General features: G+C 41.7%; 1 protein-coding gene across 1 annotated transcript in view; it reads right to left on the bottom strand.

The window, feature by feature from the left end:
* Dnah11 (dynein axonemal heavy chain 11) overlaps positions 1-17,604 on the bottom strand; it is a 261,208-nt gene extending 243,604 nt beyond the window's left edge. The window contains exons 1-6 of the mRNA XM_090332210.1: positions 17,257-17,604; positions 15,421-15,567; positions 13,087-13,283; positions 12,508-12,697; positions 11,447-11,546; positions 7,229-7,440 (exon numbers count right to left, since the gene is read on the bottom strand). Of these exons, the coding sequence (XP_090188336.1) occupies positions 7,229-7,440; positions 11,447-11,546; positions 12,508-12,697; positions 13,087-13,283; positions 15,421-15,567; positions 17,257-17,604 (1,194 nt within the window). The remainder of the gene's footprint in view (positions 1-7,228; positions 7,441-11,446; positions 11,547-12,507; positions 12,698-13,086; positions 13,284-15,420; positions 15,568-17,256) is intronic.
* Between the last annotated feature and the right edge of the window lie 300 nt (positions 17,605-17,904).

Here is a 17,904-nt window from a genome sequence, read left to right as displayed (position 1 = left end):
AAGAGAAATCTATAAAAGTGTGGCTTTTCAGAACATGGCCAATTTACCTAGTAGTATGGGGTCACTTGCAAAGGTGAGAAAGAACTGATTAGGTTGGTGTACTACTGAAAATTCTTTGGTGATAGCAAAATTCTCCTCTGCAAGCTTAAGTACACTGTAGGCTATATAACCAGCTGAACTATGCCACATGGACACATTTTGAAGGAGGGAAGGGAAAGGATGAAAACAAAGGGCTAGCAAGTCTATGGGGCACTGAGAACTAGTTCACAGGACCATTTTGTTATTCAGAATTCCCAAGATCTGGAGATTGTAAAGGTTCTTTTCTATGCTCTATTTTTAATGCATCTTAATTTCACATACATTAAAGGCTTAAGTTGAGCACCTTCCATTTGTGGTTTCATAAAAGTTGTCCTTAAGTCTCAGCCATAAGCCAGTGGCTCACACCAGTAATCCTAGGCAGGAAGGCAGATGAAACTTATCTCTAATGACCAAGAAAGGTGGAAGCAGAGCTGTGGATCAAGTGGTACAACACTAGGCTTGAGCAAAAAAGCTCAGTAACAGAGCCCCAGGCTCTGTAAGCCCGAGGACCAACACAGAAAAAAAACAAAAAGTGAATTGTCTGAAGCCTCGATAGCAAATCGCATAAAAGATATATAGTCACATAACAGACAGAAGACCCTTCATTCCAAATGCAAACATATGATCCTCCATCTCCATTTAATAGAACATCTGTACACGCAATATAAACTCTGTGCCATGGATGGAAAGCGATGAGGAACTCACAGATCACAACTCCTCAAGTTCCAGCTGTCAATTCCTAACCTATTTTATTTCCCACTCAGCCTGAAAAGTAATCGAAAGCTGCTGACATTTTACACAGAACAGGGATGAGAACTGCTCATAATCCATCGCAGTTTGGGTTTTAGAGCAGTTTACACCTTGGCACAGTATATTGGTATGGTATATTCTGTATGTACACATGTGTTCTATGACATGTAAGAAACTAAAAACTGTGGAGATGACTCACTTGCCTTTTCTGTTATCTAGTTACCTAAAGTGACACTGCTGGGACAAGTCATCCCTTGATTCCTCCTGTACCTACCAGCTGGCCTTCACACGGCAGAGACCATAGCCGCCAATTAACTAATGTTCAGAGTCCAGTGTTGGTAAAACCCCCAAAGACAAAGTGATGACATTCAAGATCATAAATGACAAAACCCCAAGTCTAGCTCCTTGCACTAAGCAACAGAGGATGTGGAAGAGTATCACCAGAGTCAGGAGACATGGCAGTATTCAAGCCCAGGAACCATTATTTGCTTTTGTGAGGGAAATGAACGAGGAGAGGCTCATGATGCCTATTAGTTCCTAAGCTCTTGAATTTCTATCATCTCCACATACCTTTGGAGCACACCCAACCACGCCAGCTCTATTAGCTTATAGCTAATGGCACCAGCATGAATAAACAAAACACACTGGATTTACAAGGTCTTAGATATGGAGACACAGTCAATCTCCATTTTTACTGTTTCTTTTATATGTGTATGCCTATACTGGGGCTTGAATTCAGGGCACCATCCCTTAGGTTTTTCACTGGAGGGTGGCACTCTATACTACTTCAGCCACAGCTACATTTCAGGCTTTTTTGATGATTATTAGAAGTGTCGCACAGACTTTCCCATCAGGCTAGCTTCAAACTATGATCCTCAGATTTCGTACTTCTGAGTAGCTAGGGTTATTTATCAGTTCTGTCTGCATTAACAATCTGACTAAATTTTAAAATTTTGTACCTTTACTTAACATATTTTGTTGTAATTTCCTCAATTCACTATAGCAACTACTTGTATTATCTTTACATTGTACTAGGTACTATGAAACAACCTAGCGATGATTCAAAATACAAAGAATGAGTTGGAAGCTGGTGACTCACACTTGTAATCCCAGCTACTCAGGAGGTTGAGATCTAAGGATTGAGAGTCAATGCCAGCTTGGATAAAAAAAAGTCCATGACATTTTTATCTCCAATCAACCACCAAAAATCTGAGTGTGCAGCTGTGTCTCAAGTAACAGACCATTAGTCTTGCATCAAAATGCAAAGAAATGATGCCCTAGTTCTGAGTTCAAGTCTGAGAACCAATGAAAAAATAAACATGATAGTATGCATAGATTTTTATAAGCAAAGTTACTATTTTATACAAGGAATTTGAGGATCTATGGATTGGGTCACCATCGGTAGTCCTGGAGCCAATCCCTTAGAGATACTGGGGTACAACTCTAAAGCTAATCAACTTATTTATAAATGAATTGTTGGCCAATTTATCAGTGATGTATGTTACTTGGATACTTAGCGCTTTTTCTATTCTATATTGTGTAGATTCTTACTTTTGCTCAAATCTGACACCTTCTGCAAAATTTACCACTCAGACTTTAGTTCTTTCTTATCCAGGGATCTAGAGGGGGCAATTTCTGTAACAAATACCAAAGAACAGACTAGACAGGATGGAAGGCTTTACAGGACAACAGTGACCAGGATGTGGAGTCCAGGTAGGACATTAAGAAAAGACCCAATAGCAAGATTTGTGACATCATTCCAACTGACCAGATGTTTCTTCTATGGTTGGTGTAAATGACAACAGTAATAGCCACTTTAGTAACTGAAGAGAAACATTTACTCCCATTGAAGTAACAGATTCCTCACAATGACTGAGTACCCAGTCACATGGTCAGGCACATGATGAGTAGAGCAGATCAGGAACAACACAAGGACCACTATGGCTATGTGGACAGCATCTGGTCCATCCAAAGGTATACCTGCAACCCCAGCAACCACCTGGGCAGCAGAGATGACACAGCTGGTATGGCAACTATCTCTGACTCTCCAAAGGAGGCTGGAATGCTGGCATTTAATTGAAATCTCTCCAATTTCAGCATCACTGCTAATTTTTAAATAAAAAATTACTATGCAAATTAACAACACTGAATTCATCTGTAGATCAAATAAAATTAGTATCACTTTGTAATCTTTAATATGCAACAGATTTATGAGCAGTCTGTAACAGGTCAAACAATGTTTAATTTTCATTAAATTGGGCCAAATAAATTCATGGAAGCAAAGCACAGGAAGATTTAAAAAGCAGTTGTGAAATGTATGTGAAATGTGTGATCATGGCTATGCCAGGCCCACTTTGGCCACATGATGACTCTGCCCTAAAAAACAAGCCCTAACATGGGCCGGGAGTAGTCTAGTGATAGAGTGCTTGCCTAGCATGCACAAAGACCCGAGTACGATTCCTTGGTACCACATACATAGGAAAAAGCCAGAAATGGTGCTGTGGCTCCAATAAACAACAAACCAAATAATAACAAAATTGCTAAATGCCCAGTGAATGAGCTCAAGTTTCTAAAACATAATGCTCAAAGCAAGCAATTAGAGGACTTTTTACATATTGATGGCAATATTATTGACATGTTTTAGAAAAAATGATAAATTTTAAAAATCACTCAGCCACGAAAATGGTATATCCTTTGATCAACATTAGAACTTTTAAGCCCATTGTCTGAGTTTGTATTAAGCTTTTTTCCCACGTGCTATTTATAAGACAGGAAGCTACATAAAACCCTAAATACCCCAAATTGACAAAACTTTTTTTTTGTTTTTGGATTGGTCCAGGGGCATGGACTCTGGGCCTGGGTGCCGTCCCTGAGCTCTTCAGCTCAAGGCCCCTGCCCTACTCCTTGAACCACAGCGCCACTTCCAGTTTTCTAGTGGTTAATTGGAGATAAAGTCTTACAGTCTTTAGTGCATGGGCTGGCTTTGAACCGAGATCCTTGGATCTTGACGACCTGGTAGCTAGGATTACAGGCATGAGCCACCATGTCTAGTGACAAAACGCAAGAAGCTTAATAAAACTGTAGGAATGATAAAGGAAATAAGTATACCAAAGTTTTACGAGAAGGAAAATAAACAACTGCAGGGTTATTTCCACTGCTACAAATGTTACACAAGGGAATATTTCCTAAGTATCAATAGCATATCTTATATATCATAATTAGCATAAAAACTTCAAATATGGAGTTCAGTACAATGGACAAGAACTTAAATCACTAGATATAAGTTAGGAAATTGTGGAAAAGTTATCTTCTCTGTGCTTCAGTTTAGTATATATTCTTCAGGCTTCAGTCTATTTTTTTTTTGCCAGTCCTGGGCTTGAGCTCAGGGCCTGAGCACTCTCCTTAGACTTTCTCAAGGCTATAGCTCTACCACTTGAGCCTCAGCACCATCTCCAGCTTTTTTCTATGTATGTGGTACCGAGGAATTGAACCTGGGTCTTCGTGCATGCTAGGCAAGCACGCTACCACTAGGCCAAACTCCCAGCATCCAGTCTAATTATTGGTTGGAGCTATTAATAGAATCTATATTGAAGTTGTGCTCTGAAGGTTTACTTGTATTTACTATTTTGTTGAAATTTTTTGTAACCCAACCTAATGACGATCTTTCCGCTTTAGCCTCCCAACCAGCTGGGTTTACTGCTGTGAACCAGTGTCCAGTGCTGTACATTTTGTAAAGGTCTTCAAATTGTTCCTCACAAAATAATAAAGTAGTAGATAGTGATTTTTAAACACGGTCAACAAACAAGCCTGGGGACTTAAGTCTAAGGAATCCAGGTATGTTTGTGTGTGTCTATGTGTGTCCTTGGGCTTATCTCAGACCCTGGGCAAAATCTGAGTTTCTTTTGCTTTACTCCTGGCTTTTTGGTAAGTTTATTAGAGATGAATCTCTCAGACTTTTCTGCATGGGCTAGCTTCCCACCATAATCCTCAGACTTTGGCCTCTTGAGTAGCTAGGTTTACAGGCTTAAGCCACAAGGCCCCTGGCTCTCATTGCTCAAGTTTGATTCCTAATGTGTGGCTGCTGATGTACTACGAAGTCCAGGATGTGCTACTTTGTAAAAATCAAGGAAATTAGGTGAAAGAGACCTTTGGATGAAAGTCAAGAGGTTGATAGACTGGCGGTTGACACAGAAACAGCAGCCAGGTAAGGTTACAGGTATAAAGGTAACCAGGATTTCTGACAAGCCACCCATACCAAAGGAAAGCCACTAATACAGCTTTGCAGCCAAATGCTCTTGATACTTGGCATATGAGAACAAGCATAGAGGAAGTGATGGTTTTATCTGTTGGCCCTGCAACAGGGACTCTACTAGCTTCCTGTCGTGATCTACGCCTCAGGGGCCCAGGGCACCTGCTGAACAACTCAACAAAACCAAGTTTGACGCTGGAAGAACAGAAACAGGGTGAAATCCGAGCAGATGACAAAAATGACAAAGAACTGACCTATTGCATCTCCTGTTGATAGCACATTTAGCTACTATACTAATAGCTTGGCAAGAGAATAGAAAGGAACTGACTTTACTGAACTTCTGTTAAATGTGGGGTGCCACAGTGGGCATTTCCCATCTATCTCTTCTGATCCTCACAATAGTCCCCAATCAAATTCAAACTGAGGCTCAGTGGACTCATTTAAGTTCCCGTAAGTGGTTCAATCAGAATCATGGTTTGTCTGAGTTCAAAGATTTTATACATACCACTTCACTCACTCTTCAGAAGCAGAGAAGGGAAATGGGAGTACAGGAGGAGGAGGGGGAGGAGGGGGAGGAGAGGGAGGAGGGGGAGGAGGGGGAGGAGGGGGAGGAGGGGGAGGAGGGGGAGGAGGGGGAGGAGGGAAGAGGAAGAGAAAACAAAACTTCCAAACTTAACTCAGTCGTCTTCTCCAGAAATTCTAAACTCCTACTCTGCAGGGCTCCTCTACTCTGGCTTTCCCTCCTAACAGAAAAACTTGAACAAATGTCACCTTTCAAATCTCAATTTAATTCATCTGAAACAATATTAAAATTGTGTTAGGCCTTCAACTTATGGCTTTGGGCACAAGTTCTAAAATTAGGCTATCTGAATACAAGGTGATTAGGAAGTAGCTAAGATTACAGGAGATTAAGAGCAGAGCCATAATCCAATAATCCAATCCAATGACTTTATAATAGAGGAAGACTGCCCAGTGATGACCACATAAGGAGGTGGCTAATTGCCTGTACCATAGAAGAGAACCCTCAACTGAGAATGTCCCCGCTCTTGCCCCAGTGCAAACTTCAAGATCCAGAAAGTGTGGGAAAAGGAACTTGTGTTTAAGGCACCAGGCCTGCAGTATTTAGTTATGCAATCTCTAGTAGATTAAGACACACCCCCAACTAAAAATCTCTAAGCCCTGTACAGCTGTCAAAATCCTAGGCTATTTGATAGGCTGAGATCTGAGGATCACAGTTCAAAGTTAGCCCAGGCATGGAAGTCCATGAGGCTCTTAACCACCAAAAAGCCAATAGCAGAGCTCTAGATCAAGTGGTAAAGCACCAGCCTCGAGTAAAAAAGCTGAGAGACAGCGCTTCAGTACCCACACAAACTTATAAAATTCCTGGTGTAGGTGGTATCCAAGTACCTTTCAGCTCTGGGATGATATAATCTGACACTGTGGACAGTAAAGAGGAGGGAGTGGTTGGAGGTAGTCTTGGGGCTTGAGCTTTGAGCCTATGCACTGTCCCAGGGCTTTTCCACTCTAGGCTAGCACTCTACCACTTGAGTCACAGTGCCACTTCTGGCATTTTTTATGGTTAATTGGAGATAAGCATTTCAGACTTTGTTGCTGAGGATAGCTTTGAACTATGGTCCTCAGATCAATTTCCTAAGTAGCTAAGATTATAGGCATGAACCATTAGTACCTGGCTTTAATCAAATTAGGTGAGATTAAAAATCAGTAATGAATCTGAGTTCTTTCAACCTGATTCCAGCAGTGTTTTTCTCAAGGATAATTTCTTGGCTAATTCTCTTAACTATTTCCAAAAGTCTTTCATGAGCAATGTTCCCATATAAATAGGAGAAGGCTACAAACAAGGTACTAGACAAAGTAGTCTTTGCTGGAAGCTGCCTTGAATCTCCATGTTTAATCTGTCTTTTAAAGCTGTTTAAACAAAAGCCAGTAGCTATATGTTCATTGCCCTTATGACTTCTAGAACTCCTTTACCATTCAGGATAAGAAGTCACCTGGTCTTCGTTATCATAAAAATCCCTTTGAAAACAGGAAAATTGTGTTCTTATTGTAGTCTTGATTCATTCTTTACTAATCTAATAAAACCTACCTCAGGAATATGATTCTTAATCTTCCAAGTACTTTAATGCTTCATACCTGGTCGATGAAGAGATTACAAAACTCTTTTAATAAGACTATAATCCGAGCAGGAGTGTTATAAAACTTGGAGTGGCTCCAAATAAGACAAATGGTATGAAATAATGGGGTGATTAAAATTCGGGTCTGTGGGAATTCCTTTTCCTGGAGATCTTGAATGTGCCTTCTTAAGGGTTGCAGGTGTAATTCCACATCCTGGGCTTCAAGGAGAGCTGAAGGAAGACAAGAATAGTACATTTTCGCAGGTTCAAGAGAACCACGTCCAACGCCATGACCTTATATCCTTTTTCTCTGATTCATTATACCACCGACCCAGGAGCAGTTTATAACTCTAACACTCAGAAGAGGACTAGTCTAGTTATGAAGCAGAAGTAATTGTTTCTGAAGGCCCCGAGAGGACAAACTTCAGAATTTACGGGGTTTTCTCCTCACCCCTGCAGGAACCCTGGAGGAGTTCATCTCCATGCTGCTGCCTTTCACTTCAGGACTTAATTATGGGAACCTCTCTGAGCATGGTCATACCTTATACCATTTCCTCTGAGAGGAGATGATGCCACGATTAGGAAAATTTCTATTGCATTATTACCTAAGATTTAACTGTTAAACTGACTATCGGCAAAGAATGTATTTTGAAACTAGGCAGAAACACTAGCACAGCATTGTGAATGGCCTACATGAATTTAACTGTAAGATGGCCAATTTTATGTTGAAGGAGTTAAAAAAAAGAACCCATTCAGCTGGGCAGGAGCAAGGAATACTTTTTAAAAGCTACAGATGTAAAGATTCAATATTTTGTAGCTGCCAGTGACTGCCTTACCAACTTTAAGTTTCCTTTGGGTTAAAAATAAAAAAGGGTATTTTCCTCTAATATACTTTGCTTTACTTGTAAGCTTATAGATCCCTCAATGAACCAAATACAAGTTGTTTTATAATCTAAGGAATGAAGTTAACTTTTGTTTTCTGATGTGATCCTAAAAGTTAAGAAAAAAAAAGAAAAACAATAGTCTGTGCACTGGTGGTTCAGACCTACAATCCTACTCAAGAGTCTAAAATCTAAGGAATATGGTCCAAAGCCAACCTGGGTAGACAAATCCAAGAGACCTATCTCTAACCAGCAAAATTCTAGAGGTAGTGGCAGAGCACCAGCCTTGAGGGGGGGGACCTAAGAGTGCGTGCCTTGGCCCCGAGTTCAAGCCCTAGTATCAGTATGTACACACATACACATTGGTGATCTTTCACTCATGTGACTCTACACCAAATGAATCCAACGAATGAAACCTTGAGAAGAAACAGAAAAGTGCAAAACATTTCTGATTCATTCAGCTTTGGGAATCAGTGTATTTTTGTCAGTCTTAATTTGAAACTCCAATGATTCCATCCAAAAGTGCCTTTACAATGTGCTAATAAGCCTGCTGATTTGTCGAGTCCCAGGTGGGCCTTTGAAACAGGTCTTCTACCTCTCAGTGTGGGTCTGGGTCATGTATTTCACTAGTGTTTTCTAGCAATTTCCAGGCCACATGCCTATATGCCTCCCAGAACCCTTGGGACCCAGTCCTGTGGGAGTTCTATGCACAAGGAATGTCCACAGTGTATTAAAACACATAAATGCTAACCATCTATTTATTGAGGACAAATCTATTATATGCCCGGAAACTTGCTGAGTGTATTTGAAACTTCAACCCGAAACCAGTGATTTTTTTTTTTTGCTTCAGGGAACATTTATAATCTCTGAAGATAGTCTTGTTCATTGTAAGAAATGATTAGTTGCATCTATGACAAATATCCTGGGCCCCTGAACCCCGTTTCCTATCTACCTACAAGAGCACTGATGGCTCATCATAGCAAAGGTTTTTCTTACAATTGATAATAATGTCCAGAGTGAAAAATGCTGCTCCAAGTTCACACACTGATTCTGCCCTGAAGGCTTTAACAGATCAATTTGTCCATTGAAGAACTGGAGGCAAAGTAACTTCAACATGCTCTGTAAGCAGAACTCAGGAAACAGTTGTAACAGACACCCTAGAACAATTTATTTCCCCCTAGCCCCTCTGTTCAATCAGAGCTCATGGAGAAAATCCTAAGGATAGAGTAACATATGTTTTTATGTAGGTTGTGGGGTTTGAACTCAGGACCTGGATGTTGTCCCTAAAAGCCTGTGCTCAAGGATAGCGTTCTACCACTTGAGCCACAACACCACTTTCAGTTTTTAAGTGGTTAATTGGAGATAAGCGTCTCATGGGGACTTTTCTGTCAGGTTTGGCTTCAAAGTGCCAAAACCACTATCCTGAGGTCTCAGCCTCCTGAGTAGCAAGGATTACAAGCATAAACCACTAGTACATAGCCTGAGCAACACATTTTTTTAAGGGTGCTCTAATTATCTTCTAACATTCTAAATGTCATGTAAAATGGGTAAAAAAAAGTTCAAGTTTGCAACTCGTTCAACCACTGTGGAAAGCAGTATGGCAGTTCCTCAAAAGACAAAACATAGAGCTCCCCTATGACCCAGCAATTCCACTACTTGGCATTTACCCAATCATCCAGAAACAAAGGCATACTAAATCCACTAGCACAACAATGTTCATTGCAGCACTATTTACCATAGCAAAGATATGGAACCAACCCAGATGTCCCTCAGTTGATGAGTGGATCAACAAGATGTGGTATTTACACACAATGGAATTCTATGTTGCTGTCAGAGAGAATGACATCACCCCATTTGTAAGGAAATAGAAAGACTTAGAAAAAATCATATTAAGTGAAGTAAGCCAGACTCAAAGGAACATAGGCTCAATGGTTTCCCTCATTTGTCAAAATCAGTAGAAACCTTGGGCTCTCCTAGCAGAGATTTACAATAGAACAAAACCTAGATACATAAGGCCATATAGAATAAGGCTAAAGGAAAGGACCTCCAGAATAAGGAAACAAAAGCCATATGAATGACTGTTGTCCTTAATGTACTATGTTATCGCTCAGCTCTTTTGCCATCCCTTGGTTATCTCATATTGTTACAATTTTTCACCTTGTTATCTGATATATTTTATATGTGCTTAATTGGTTATTTGAAATTGGATAGGGAAGGGGGAAAATCAAGATAAGCAGGGGGACGATGGGAGGTAAATGGGGACCATGTCATGAGAAAGGGTATCAATGTTTGTGAAGTTATGCACCTTCTATCTGGTGAATATAATGTAACCATTCTATTAATCACAATAAAAAATTATTTTAAAAAGTTCAAGTTTTAAAAACAAGCATAAAGTAGTATCTGTGTCAGTTTTAATTTTATTATTTAAAACTATCATCTTATATAAAGATGTATGCACCTTTGTGATTTTCTCCTAAGACTATCCTCTTCTAGTCTTACTGTATGTGAGTATCTAGAATTCTGTGTAATTTGCTGTATCCTTGTGTATCCCAGTGTGTTTTACATGTGACATCCTCATATCAGGGAGAACATAAGCCATCTTCCTCTCTGATCTTGGCTTATCTCAACATGATTTGTTCTAGTTCCATCCATTTCCCTGCATGACATATTTTATTCTTTCTAATCGCTGTGTAAAATTCCTTATTGAAATGAATTCCAAAGATAGGGAAACAAAGGACTTTGTCTTAAATGTGTTTTCTTTTTTTGATGATTCTGTATTCTTTACCTTCCATGCAATGTATTCATGTGCACATTTGTGGGAAGGTGAGGGAAGGGCACAAAAACGGGAAAAAATGGGGAAAAGTACAGCAGTGGAGTGCCCTGGCTGCGCTAGACCTTGACAAAAATTAACTATACAACTCATGGGTGGAGTGGGCAGGGAGAGAATGAAGGATGACACTAGGTAAAAGGAAATCTACTTAACACCTGTTGATGTGAAAATAACCCTGCTATATATCACCTTTAAAGCAACAGTAATTTAAAAAAAAAAAAACTGAAAAACAGCCAGGCGCGGTAGCTCATGCCTATAATCCTAGCTACTCGAGAGGCTGAGATCTGAGAATCAAAGTTCAAGCAAGCCAAGGGCACAAAAGAACCTCGGACTCTTATCCAATTAATCACTAGAAACTGGAAAGTGGGGTTGGCTCAAGGATAGGGCAATAGCCTTGAGCTGAAGAGCTAAGGGACAATGCCCAAGCCGAGTTCAATCCCCATGATCCACCAAAAAAAAAGAAAAAAAAACCTGAAAAATAAAACAAAATTTTATTATTGCCAAGCACCAGGGACGTGAGTCTTACCATTTTCCACAGTCACAAAAATATCCCTCAAAGTAGGAAAATAGCTGCTTCGTTTTGCTCTCAGGATCTTAACCATCTTGAGCACAATCGGAGTCTGAAGCTAATAAGGGAAAAAGAGTATCTTTTAATAAAAGGAGCTAGATTATTAAATGTATTCTTTCAGGAAAATACTTATATTTCATTTTCATTCAATATGCATGGTATTTAACACTCAAAAGCATATATCGTTTCAAGCTGGAAAAAAATCATTTAAATGTATTTTTTCCATAAGCTTATCTTGCCTTTCATATTTTTTCAATCTGGATTTTCATGAAAGTCAGTTCCCAACTTACACAGGTGAACTATTAACTCTATATGAAATTTCCCTAAGACACATAAACTTCTTAGCATTTAGAAGCAAACACAGGCAGTCAAGTCCAAACCTCTCCCCACTAAGCTGAAAGAAATCAACTCTTCCCAACTCATTTACGTAGACCAGAAGGATTTAATCTTATATCCTCAACATTTTTCCCACTTTTTTCTACTGGCACTGAATATTTCCAATGATATCAAATGTCAGAATTTCTCCTTTTAACTTTCATTCTCTTTTGAAATACAGACAATATATATATATAGTACCTTGGAGTCAGAGAAAACTATTAAATCCTATGAAGACTGTTAAACCTTTCAAATTTTTGGCTATCAATGCTTAGGAGAATTCACTCTACAGTTGACTTTGTTCACTCAATCGATAAACCATTTTTAGGTGGGGTGCAGTGGCTCAAGCTCATGAGTCCACTTGGGAAGCGGAGTCTTGAGGATCAGAGCTAGAATCTGACCCAGGCCAAAAAGCTTGAAACTTTCTCATGCCTGTCATCCCACTTACTAAGGGAAGCTTACAAAGAAGAGGATCAAGATCCAGCAGAGCCCCAGGCAGAAAGTGAAACTTTATCTTGAAAATAACCAATGAATAAAAGGGCTGCTGGAATATCTATAGAGTGATCAAATGCTTGCCCAGCAATCTTGAAGGCTATGGTTCAAAAATTCGTACCACCCTTCATAGTCAAGGGCTCTCTACTTACTTGATTGTAAGTGCTTGATAGATTCTCCCTCCTCATTGTCCAGAAATCCAACTCATATGAAGGCATCAAGTGAAGACCATCCATCAAAGGCTGTACTGAATCCCTTTCTATACTTTCTTGAATTTGATGTGACCATTTAATAACCACAGATTCAATTGCATGGAGTATTCGCCTCTCATTTGATGGAACCCTACACATATAAAAATGACTAATCAGAGCACTCATAGGTGACTTTAGCTAAATAAAGATAAAATGTGGGATTTTATAGGTATTTTACACATTTTTATACTAGTTTTCTAAGTATAAGCTTAAAAAATCCAAAAATACTCTTATGTCCTTCAGTTGTGATATCCATTTACTCCACATTTAACATGTTCTAGTGTTAAAAAAAAGTATTCGTTACCATATCCTCAAAAAAACATTTTCAAGGAAACAATTTTCCGTTAAAAGTACATTTTTCAAGGAAATAATATACATTTTAGCGTTATGATGTAATTATAATACTTTCCTATATTGTGTCAGCAACTAGTCTGTCTGGATGAGAAGTGGGAACATGCTATGCTCCACAGCATTACATACTTGGTCTCTGAGTAATTCTGCTCCAGATCAATATTTTCTGCAACTGTAGGAATTGGTAGAAGAGTTCTTCTAGATATTTTGCCCATAAAAATATGCATCTTGTTTTTCATGACTTCTAGGTGATGTTCCATGTCTTGTGAAGTGAAACATGACCAGGATTTATGGTTGTTCTTATTAGAAAGAATTGGCATTAAGATCTGCATAAAAAGAAATGGTTTTTAAGCCATTAATTGACAAGATGCTTCTCCGATGATTTTTCTTGTCATATAAAACTGGTAACAAAACTATTTCACTTCATACCCTCCTATGATACCAAATCTACAGTGTGGAGAAAATCAGTGCTGAATCAATGCTTTTGATTTGTGAAAGTTTTTTTTTTTTTACTCCAATACTGCAAAAATAAGCAAAATTATTTTCAGTAAGTTGTCAAAGCAATCTTAATGCCAACTGGGCTTGTTGGCAGATGCATTATTGAAAGAAAACAGCAAGGGAGGAGGGGGAATGGAATATTTTCCGGCCCTGGAGGTATCCCTATGGACTAACTTTAGAAATGGTAGGAAAGTTTATTCAAGCACATAGACCTTTTCAGAGCTCCATTTACCTCCAAATTACTATCCAGGAACTAGGTATTTGAAAGTCATTACAGTGTCCTGGTTCACATTCAGAAGCTCAGCATGTGTTACATCATTCATGAGAGAGCATGCTGGTCTAGGATACTTGTCAAGATTTCCTATTCCTCTAGAGGAAGGCATCACTGAAAATTGCTATCTAAGGCAAAAAGAGGTGAAGACTGACTGAGTGGGTTGAGGGGAAGAGGACACAGTAAGAGCCAAATCCTATGGCAAGTGTATGTATTCTGTGGTACTGAAGGGAGTTTAAGGGAGGCTGAATAACAAATTCCATAGACTTCACAGTAGCACCAGTGATTCAGCTGCTCTGGGTAGAACCTGAGATCCTGCATGGCTCACAAATCTGTTGATGCTGATACTAATTTCAAGCAATCAACAAAGTCAAGTCCTAACCATTGTGTTTTGGCACTAAAGTAAAACAGGGGCCAACTGGACCCTGTTACACTGGGAACAAAAGGTAGGCAGAAGTACCAGTAGAGGCCAAGACAATAACACAGGGGAAAGATAAGGAGAAGCAGAGTAGGAGAGAAGGGGGCTGAGTCTGAAAATATGCTGAGGGTAGAACCTGTGCAGTTTCTTAGTGGTATGCATGAGACACAGAACAGGGCGAAAGATGACTGGGGCGTTCTGGCTTTGCAAGGATGGAATCCATATCACTAACACAGGGATAAGCATAAATAATATCAGAAAGAGAAGGCTGAGGTCAGGAGTGTGGCCTAGTGGTAGAGTGCTCACCTAGCGTGCATGAAGCCCTACGTTCCATTCCTCAGTACCACATACTCAGAAAAGGCCGGAAATGGCACTGTGGCTCAAGGTGCAGGGCACTAGCCTTGAGCAATAATGTCCAAGGACAGTGCCCAGGCCCTGATTTCAAGCCCCAGGATTGGCAAAGAGAGAAAGGAGAGAGAGAAGAGGGGGAGAGAGCGCTGAGGAAAAGACAAGTTCCACATTGACCTTGAGATAGCCATTACACAGCACATGGAAAGGTCAGGAAAGCAGGTGGCTCTCCAATTTTGATGAGGAAAGAGATTTTGACTGAAGGGAGAAGTTTAGGAGTCCTTAGGAGGCCATCACAAACTCCTTTCCACTAGCTAATAACATGAGCTGTGAGGGGGTGGGAGGAAGGGGGGTAATGAGCCATGACTCTCAGAAACTGCATCTGAAGAGCAGCAGCATAGCATGTCCTTACTTTAGGCCAGCTGGAGGGGAAATGTTTACAACACTTCCACCACTGTCCATGAGAAGCACCTGCCTGTCATTATACTTCGTTGGAAGCGTAAACAGAAAGAGATCCAGGTGAACCCAGGTGAAAACCCCAGGCTCTATCTGGAAAAATAACCAAAGCAAAAGGAGTTAGGCATGATTCAAGTGGGACAATGGCTACAGGCATGAAGCCCTGAGTTCAAGTCCCAGTACCACTCAGAACAGTAAGAAATAAATCTAGCAAATATGTTTGAACATTACAGCACCTAGTCAATTCAAATTGGCTTGTAGTTACTTCCATTGTTTTGGAGAGGAAGAATGATCTGACGGTCCACATGTTGAATATTAGAATCACTAGTATCTCATTTCACAAACAGCCTGGATGCCACCATTCTCCATATACAGGCTAGGTTACTATAGATTATTTGTAAGCATTCAGAGCTGTCTCTAATAATTCTGAGCATCAGAAGAAATGACTCTTTCAGTGAAGACAGGTAACTACCTCATCTAGGAAAGTGATCACATGTCTGAGAGGTGAAGCAGGTAGCTCTCCAAATAGAACCATGTGAGGGAAGTCATCGGCTCTAGTGCTCTCTTCCATCATCTTCTTGGCAACATACACAAGTTTATGTTGTGCATCTCCTGGAATCTGAAACAAGAGAAAGATAATTCCTTCAAGCTCACTATAGTTCAAGAAAAGTTGCTGTATCCACTTGTAGACAGAATAAACCTGGCATGGAGCCTAATCAGGTGGGTTGTTTTTCTGTGTCCTGAAAAAGGGCACATGATTTTGTTTAATGATGTTAATTTCACAGCCTTTCTGGTGTGGAAGTATCACCTTTTAAGGCTTGTAATTGTTACACAACACATAATCATCTGCCATTAAAAAAAATCTCAGTGAAGTGGAAAAGCTCAGGGATAGTGCCCAGACTTTAAGTTCTAGCCCCACAACTGACAAAAAAAAGTAATTCAATATAGATTTTTTTCCATCTTATGTTTTTTTTAAGTATTTTTCTCTTCAGAAGTGAGCCAAACCAGAGATAAACACAGGGCCCAGAGTTTGTATTTCTTTCTTCCAATTTAAAAAGGGGTTTGATCAAGATATTCTTATATTTCCAGAACTACTGAATGATTTCTGTAGCTATTACACTATTTACATAGCTTCCCTAATAACTTGAGTGACACATTCTATTGACTCATCTAAAAAACAAAAAGCTGTCATTAGGCGAGTACCACAATGAAGATTTTGTGGGCCCAGGGCCACCTTTTCAGTTACAGCCGAGACCCTCAAGCCGTCTGCTCGCACTCTGGGAAATATGGCAATGGATGACTTCACAGCATTACCCCTACTCGGGTCACCACTTTAATAGGGAGACTCCTGCCAACGTCACACATGACACACACTAAATAGAAATGCTGTACTTGGAGATCACCCAAGTACACCTGGCAGACATAATATCCACATTCCAAAAGAAAAAAGCTGGAGGACGAAAACTCCCTTTTCTCCCAGTAGCTGGTACGCACGAAGGTGGGTGAGCAGAGCTTGGCTACTACTGTCCAAGGTCCTGAGGTTTCCACCCCCCGCCCCCCCAAAAAGTGTGGTTTTTTTAAGCAGGTAGACAAAACTGAATCAAGGCTGTTAGCAGTAGTAGCATTGGAAGAATAAAGTTCCAGCACGACTCACCGCACTTCACCGGACCCAGACAAACGCCCAGGTGAAGGAAGCACTGGCTTTTCTCGCCTTGATCTAGCTCCAACCAGCTCAGGGGGAGCTTGTTGGGATTTTAAAGGCTGGCTTTCTAGAAAACTAAGTTCAGCTGCTCCACTGGGGGCGGGAGGGGGCGGGAAGGACTGGATTCCAGGTAGTTCATCTCAAGTTGAAGTTTTTTAAAGCCTGGCTTCGATAAACACCCTTTACAGACGTAAAACATTTATCGAAATGAACTCCAAGAAATGGAAACGACCCCCCTCCCTGGTCGCTGTTCTTGTCTTCTGTACCTTTGGTCTGTGTTTGGAAGGGTAGAGGAGGGCACAGAATGAGTGGGGAAAGGGAGAAGTGATCCTCACTGTTGAAAATAAACTACAGCGTGTGGGTGGCATGGGAGGGGAAAACAGCACGGGAAGGGGTGACACTATCCCCCAAAGAAATAAACCCTCCCTGGCTTCTGTAACCCCTGGGCGCATCACCTTTACAATAGCATGTTCTGTTTCTTAAAGGGTGATTTTCTAGAAAACTAACTTCAGCTGCTTCGCTTCAAGCGGGGGTGGGGGTGGGGTTCTAGGAAGTGGGAGGAGGCTGCAGATTTCGGGGTGCAGACATGATGGGCGGGTCCCTTACCTCCCGGGAGGCCTCCAGTCGTCCCGAGGCGGAGACGCCGAACACCAGGCGGGCCGGGGCGCGGCTCTCCAGGAGGCCGCGCAGGACGCGCCGGTCCGCCTCGCTCCTCAGGTGCTGGCTCCACGTCTCCTCCCGCAGCCCCAGCAGGTGCCGCAAGCGGCCGCCCAGCCAGCGCACTCGTGGGTCCTGCGCGAAGGCGCGCGCTCTGCGGGCAGCCGCCGCCTCCTCGTCCTCTTCCACGTCCCCCTCCTCGTCCTCCCGCGGCTCCAGGTCGGCCCCCGGGGTGAAGCGCACGGTCCGCACTTCCCGGATGCCTCGTGCCTCCGGGGTCTCCACTCGGGCTGCCATCGGCTATCTACCAGAGGGCGCGGAGAGACCGGCCCGCTGCTTGCGAGGACACCCCTCAACAAGGCACACTCTCCTCCCCCCAAGAAGCGCCCACTCTCCAGTGCCGAGTTCCACGCTAGTCCCCGAGCTGGGCGGCCGCGCGTCGGTGCGCCGGCGAGCCTCGGAGGGGCGGCCCGGGACCCGCAGCGCGTCCCGTTTCCCGGGGGACGGCGGCCCCGCCCCGGCCGGACTGGGCGGAGAGAGCGCGGGGCGGGGCCGCACCCAGGTACACCGCCCAGTCCAGCGACTGGGGAGGGGAAC

Source organism: Megascapheus bottae, chromosome 5, assembly GCF_031878675.1.
Source record: "Megascapheus bottae isolate mThoBot1 chromosome 5, mThoBot2.hap1, whole genome shotgun sequence".
In the NCBI taxonomy this organism is placed as follows: Eukaryota; Metazoa; Chordata; class Mammalia; order Rodentia; family Geomyidae; genus Megascapheus; species Megascapheus bottae.
The sequence above is the reverse complement of the archived record's forward strand: the minus strand, read 5'-3'. Positions and strand labels throughout refer to the sequence as shown.